Raw genomic sequence first — 6,718 nt, forward strand, 5'->3', positions numbered from 1 at the left:
GCTGGATAAGAACTCTCCAGGGCCAGTGTTTGACACCTCTGGATTATAGGAAGTGGAGGAGAAAAATACTAATTCAACGTATTTGTAAGGTTTGCCATCAATCACAGATCCACACAAAACATTATATGAACATCAAGGAACTCAATTCCTACTTTAGGAAGTTTGAAAAAAGCATTGCTCCCATCTTTATTTTAAAATACTTTATATGATACAGTATTTGTTTTTTGTTACTCCATTCATAAAACATTTCTCATTTCAATACATTTTAAACTTAAAATTGACCACACTGCTAAAGGCTGAAAGAAGATATTCATATTTGCCAAGCCATTTCTATAATCCAACACGAGGTAATTATAAATTCCCCTGAGAAAAATAGGACTTGAGAATGGGTGAGGTCTGAAAACTACTGCTTAGGTTATTCAGTTGTAAAATACTACGCATTTAGAAGAAGAGTTGGTTTTTATATGTCGACTTGCCCTGCCACTTAAGGAAGAATCAAACCGGCTTACAATTGCCTTCCCCTCCCCACAACAGACACCTTGTGAGGTAGGTGGGGCTGAGAGAGCTCTAGGAGAACTGTGACTAGCCCAAGGTCACCCAGCTGGCTTCATGTGTAGGAGTGGGGAAACAAATCCAGTTCACCAGATCAGCCTCCACTGCTCATGTGGAAGAGTGGCGAATCAAACCCTGTTCTCCAATCAGAGTCCACTGCTTCAAACCACTGCTCTTAACTACACCATATCTTTAAATATAATTTTATTCTTCATGTATGATTGACTATTGCATCCTTTGGATTGAAATGTCTGTAATACTAATTGTTTGTGTATACCCTTTAATACTCATAATTTGTGAAAAACTCCAGACATTCATTGTAAAATCTACCAAAAAATACAAACAAAAATGCCTTATACTGAATCAGGCCATCAGTCCCATCAAGACCAGTATTGTCTACTCAGACTGGAAGCGGCTCGCCCGGGTGTCAGGAGAACATCTTACACATCACCCGTCACCTGCTCCTTTGAACTGGAGATGCCAGGGATTGAACCTGGGATCTTCTGCATGCCATGCAGATGCTCTATCACTGAGCTGTAGGTTATGCTCAGATTGCAAAGCTACATTCCACTGGGTATACAGCATAGTGGGTAACTAAGGTTCAACACTTTCTGTGCACAATTAAATTACACAGGCAACTGTGTATGTGAATAATAAACTCCTTTAAGCCATAATCCTTGCAAACACTTATGAGTCAAACAGTAATTAAGGCTGAAACCAGTTTAGTCTACAACAATGCAGAGTTCTACAAAATGAACACACTACAACCATCTTTTTTTCTTGCACAACGGTCTGGAACAGTTTTTTTTTTAAATTCACTAGAGACCCCTAAGGAGGCTCACATTGCGATGGGCATCAAAAGCTATCTGATCAAACGAACCGTGCTTTATCAGATCTCTCACTTTTTCTCTCAGGTCATAAGATGCTTTGGCTATTCTCCGAGACTCCTCAATAGCTGCCTCCTTGTCCCTTAGAATCTGATTGCTTTTCTGATCTTTCCTTCTTATGGCTTCTTGAATTTCCCGCAGGTGACATTTCTCATCATCATCAAGCTTCTGTTTGCGGCAGTGGTGGTTTCTTTCTTTCATGCAGTTAATTTCTCTTGCTCGTTGCGCTCGGTCTTGGATATTTTTGGTCATGATTTCTTTGGCTTGCTGGATCTTCATCTCGGCTATCTGCAGCAACATCTCCTTGCGCCGTCTCTTTTCTTCCTCCGTCTCTTTAGTTCGAACCTTGGCGATCAAGCCTTGTTCCTCTTCCTTGAGGGACTTTTCCTTTAACTCTCGGTTCCTTTCTTCAATCAGCTGCTCCAGGATTTCCTGCGACCGCTGGAGCTTCTGCTCGATGCAGAGCCTTTTGTAGAGCTCCTCCGCTTTGCCTCTGTCGTCCGCCTGTTCCTTCGCGCGCACGTGCCGGGCTTTCTTGTACTGGTTCACGTCGGCCCTCTTCCTTTTCCTTTCCATTTCTTTCATCAGCCTCCTCTCCAGGGCCTGCAGCATCTGATCCTTATACGAATTCGAGGCATGCTCCTTCACATTCCTCTCGCTCAGCCTCCTGTCCCAGAGCTGCCTCTCCTGGCAGTGTTTCTTATAGTCGGCCTGGAGTTTATTGCCGTCGAGCCTCGTCCTCCGCCGGCTCTCCTGCTCCTTGGCCATCTTCTTCCACCTTTTGTCCCGCAGCATCAGTTCCTTCTCTCGGGCCACCAGCAGCTGCTGCTCTTCCAGCCGGAGCTTGCTTTTCCTCTGGTCCCGGTGCCTGTGCCACTGGTCCAGGCTCTCGGCCAGCTGGCACTGCTTCTCCTTCTCCAGGCGGGCCTTGTGCTTCCTCTCCTTGCGCCGCATCTTCTCCCAGGCCTCGGCGGCCTGGCGCTGCCGGTCCCGGCGCGCTTCCTCCTCCCGGTGCCGGGCCAGCATCAGCGCGGCGATCTTCTGGTCCCGCTCCGGGAGGAAGTCCTCGTCGAGGTCCCTCAGGCCGAGGTGGGCGTCTCCTCGGTGGGCCTGCTGGTGCTGGCGGTAGGCCTGGCGGCGGGGCTGGCCGCGTGGGTCCAGGGCCAGGTAGGCCGTCGGGGCGTCGCTGTCCTCGCAGGGCCTGGCCTGGAGGGGCACGAGGTCGGCGAGGCTGGGGCAGCTGTCGCGGGGCTCGGGCCACGTGGGCCGCGGGGGCTCCCTCTGGCGGCCCTTGGGGGGAGGCCCGTCGGGCTGGGAGAAGGAGAAGGCGGAGGGGCACAGGGAGGGCGGCCGGCTGGCGTCGCTGGGGCCGTCGGCGCCGTAGCCCACGGGGCTGGCCCAGGGCTCGTCGCGCAGCAGCCGCAGCAGCTTCCCGGGGGCCTCGCCGCCGTCGAGGGTGGTGCACGAGGGGGTGGCGCCGCCCTCGCCGGCCGGGGCCGGGCGGCGCGGGCGGGCCGAGGCGGCGCGCGGCGGCTTGCGCGGCTCGCGGGGGCCGCCCTCGCCCCCCGCCGCCTCGGGCTCCGAGCTGTAGGCGTCGGGGAAGCCGCGCGGCGGCGAGAAGGAGAAGCGGCCGGGGCTCCTGCGCCGCGCCATCGGGGCCAGGCTGCAGCGGGACGCCGCCGACGGCTCCGGGGCGCCTGGCTCGCTCGGGGACGCCGCCCGCCCGCCCTCCGGCCAGGGACCCTGGGCCGGACCTCGGCGCGCCCCGCGCCGCCGCCGCATGGCCCGTCCACTGCCGCCCCCGACGCGGCGGACACCGCACAGGGCAACGGGCCGCAGATCCCCGGCGTCACAGTGGGCGGCCGCCGCCGGGCAACGGGCCGCAGCCCGCAGCCCCCTGCCCCGAGGGCGGCCGCCGGAGCCTCCTTTCTTCTTTGTTCCAGCCAGGATCGAACGTACGGACGTTCTTCGAACGTTCGAAGAACGTTCGAAGAACGTTCGTGCGTTCGATCCTTGGAACGTTCGAAGGTCGTCCGCGCGTTCGATCCCGGCTGGAGCGTTCGAAGGGCGTCCGCGCGTTCGATCCCGGCTGGAACGTTCGAAGGGCGTCCGCGCGTTCGATCCCGGCTGGAGCCTGGCTGGAACAGGGAAGAAAGGAGGCTCCGGCGGCCGCGCGCTTTCCGCCCGGGCGCAATCGCGACGCCGCCTCGCATCAGAACGGGGGCCGAGCGGCCGGGGACCCCCCCCCCTTGGGCACAGCCCCGCCGCTCCTTCCGGAGAAAGCCTGGCCCGACGGCGCCAGGCCGTCATCACCAGGGCGGCCCGCTTCCAGGTGCTGAGAAAAAAACCCTATAGGGCTGAGAAAAAAACCTATAGGGCCAGGCGCTGTAAATTCCACGCGCGCTCACGGTCTAGAACACTGGTTCCCAACCAGGGGTCCGCAAGGACTAAATTAAGGTCCGCGCAACAAAGTTATAAACCCATAATAAATTAATATTTTCAATTAAAAGTTCTCTATTATAAAATATATATTCAAATATTATTCTAAGTTTAATGTTTAGCTAACGGCACTGGCGAACCACCTCTGTCAGTCTCTTGCCATGAAAACCCCAAAAGGGGTCGCCATAAGCCGGCTGCGACTTGACAGCGCTTTACACACACACAACCGTTATGATTAAAGTTTATTTTCAAATCCTCTGAATTTTTATTTGGAACCTGGGGGTCCCTGCACCGAACAAAAAAGTCCTAGTGGTCCCTGGTCAAAAAAAAGGTTGGGAACCACTGGTCTAGAATCAAGTGGATTTTGGTCCCGAAGAAGGGCGAGCGTTCAACGAAGGAAGCTTATTGTTACGAAGAGCACACAACACGATGCAAAAGGATACAAACGGCAAAATCGACTAGCTCTTCCGAGGCGCTGAAAGGCTGGACACTTCTACCACCTGTTTTGTCAGGTTGCACAGCGAAGCCGTTGAAATTCGTCAACATCAGCGCAACTTCAACAGAAAAGAATGAGCGTTTCGGAATGAATAAGGCTTGGCTTCCTGTCCTGAAAACCTCCAGACTAACCAAGACTGCAGTCCACAATAGCCATGCGGGTTAGCTTTGGATTTCACACGGTAACAGACCACTTCAGGATACAATGGTTCCATATTAACATACCACACCCTCATCAGCACATTATCTTGATACTTACAGGACAATGGTTAGCACATTACCTTTGATACTTTTCGCAGGACAATGATTCAGCTCAACCCAACCCCTTTCTGACTCTATATTACTCTTCCTACACACTTGACACTGAGAGCCACTGTCCTTCAGTGTTACTCCTCTGAAGATGCCTGCCACGGCTGCGGGCGAAACATCAGGAAAGAAAATACCAAGACCACGGTCACACAGCCCGGATAACCTACAAGAACCTACTATATCTTATCACAATGATTAGCTATTAGTCACTCAGGACTCTCATAAAGTTCATGTGCATTCAAATCCCACAGGCGCAGGAAGGAAACGACTGGCAAAAGATGGCCAGTTGTTTCCTTCCTGCGCCTGTGGGATTTGAATGTACATGAACTTTATAAGAGTCCTGATTAATAAGTTTCCTTTATTGAATGCTTACACTTTTTTGCACCAAAATTCACTTTATTATATACCATTAGTTTGTGTGTAATTTATAGAGCCTGGTACTATATATTTTTCTAAGCTCGACTATTTTAATATAAGGGCTATTTCTGCTCCAACTTCCAGGTACTAGCTGGAGATCTCCTGCTATTACAACAGATCTCCAGCCGCTAAAGATCAGTTCCCCTGGAGAAAAGGGCTGCTTGGACAATTGGACTCTATGGCATTGAAGTCCCCCCTTCCCAAACCCCGCCCTCCTCAGGCTCCTCCCCAAAAACCTCCCACCAATGGCAAGGAGGGACCTGGCAACCCTAGTTATAACATTCATTATAATCGTACGTAGCCGGAAGGTTACAAGCGTAGTGCAGACATGCTCAATCTCGATCCCAGGGCCACTTGGAAGGCTCCATTACCAGAAGGTCTCTACTAGCTAGGCACGCCACAAAAAAGAGCACATGAACATTTATTAGAGGTGTTTCTAGGGTTGCCTCAGCAGGAGGTTTTGGGGCGGAGCCTGAGGAGGGCGGGGTTTTGGGGGAAAGGGACTTCAATGCCACAGAGTCCAATTGCCAAAGTGGCCATTTTCTCCGGGGGAACTGATCTCTATTGGCTGGAGATCAGTTGTAATAGCAGGAGATCTCCCGCCAGTAACTGGAGGTTGGCAACCCTAGGTGTTTCAAAAGTGCTTCGTGCAACTGTCATTTTCATCCTCCACGCCATTTAGCGTCTGTTGTTACAAATCTGTGTAACAAGTGATTTTTGACTCAATATGCACCCTGAGAGTACTGAGTTGAAGCCCTTTGTGGTTAATGGTAATAGTGTTTGAGTTCTCAAATGTTTAAGGTGCCAAACCTCAAGCCTGCCAGGAAGTCAAAGAATCTGAGACTTTTGGCCTAGCCCCAGATGTATACGTAATTGTTAAAGGGGAATGCAAGGTGCACATGCTCGGGTATTGTCTTCCTAACTACGCGACTGTGGGATTAGAAAACAGATTCTTAAGCTGAATTCTGGTGAGCTCCAATGGTTACTTATATGAATAACATGAGTGTTAGTCATTTATTAATATGGCACATAGCCAGTCATATACAGAAGAAGAATAACGTGAGTGTACAGTGCAACATTCGCAAGATCACACTTTTGTTCAAAATTATAGTATTAAATTCAGCGTAATTACCACTCCCTCATGATATCCACTCAAACCTGGTCATAATCACTAATGAGGATTTCTTCGTTCAATGGTGGAGAAATGATGGGGGGGGGGATACCCACTTAGCTTTCTTTAATCAACTTGATGATTATGAATACAACAGGATAGTTAAAAAAATTAAAGAGGTCTGCTTTGATCTTGAGTTTGTTCCCTTAACAACAAGGTCAATATAGAATACTGCAGACAGAGCAGGTGGGCAAACTATAACTCTTTTCCAGATTCTGGAAGAGTCACCATGCTAGTCTGCCCTAGAGAAAAGAATAGGAAAAAAGGTTAAATCTACAATCCTAGGTACACTTGATCGAAACCCACAAAAACCAAGCAGGATTACTTCCAGGCAAATGGCATAGGATCAAGCTGTGTGGGTATTTTCATATGTGTGGCTTAAATCCTTTCTGATTCAAAATAATAAATTGACTTTAAGTCCAATTTAGTCCATCCCTCCACGCGCAGA

At 50.7% G+C, this 6,718-nt stretch overlaps 1 protein-coding gene across 1 annotated transcript; it reads right to left on the bottom strand.

Annotated features, from left to right (window-relative positions):
* Positions 1-1,370: 1,370 nt before the first annotated feature.
* Positions 1,371-3,092, bottom strand: LOC130483947 (coiled-coil domain-containing protein 185-like). The gene has a single exon (XM_056856856.1). The coding sequence runs from the start codon at positions 3,090-3,092 to the stop codon at positions 1,371-1,373; it is 1,722 nt and encodes a 573-aa protein (XP_056712834.1).
* Positions 3,093-6,718: the final 3,626 nt, after the last annotated feature.

The sequence above is a fragment of the Euleptes europaea genome, chromosome 10 (assembly GCF_029931775.1).
Source record: "Euleptes europaea isolate rEulEur1 chromosome 10, rEulEur1.hap1, whole genome shotgun sequence".
Taxonomy (NCBI): Eukaryota; Metazoa; Chordata; class Lepidosauria; order Squamata; family Sphaerodactylidae; genus Euleptes; species Euleptes europaea.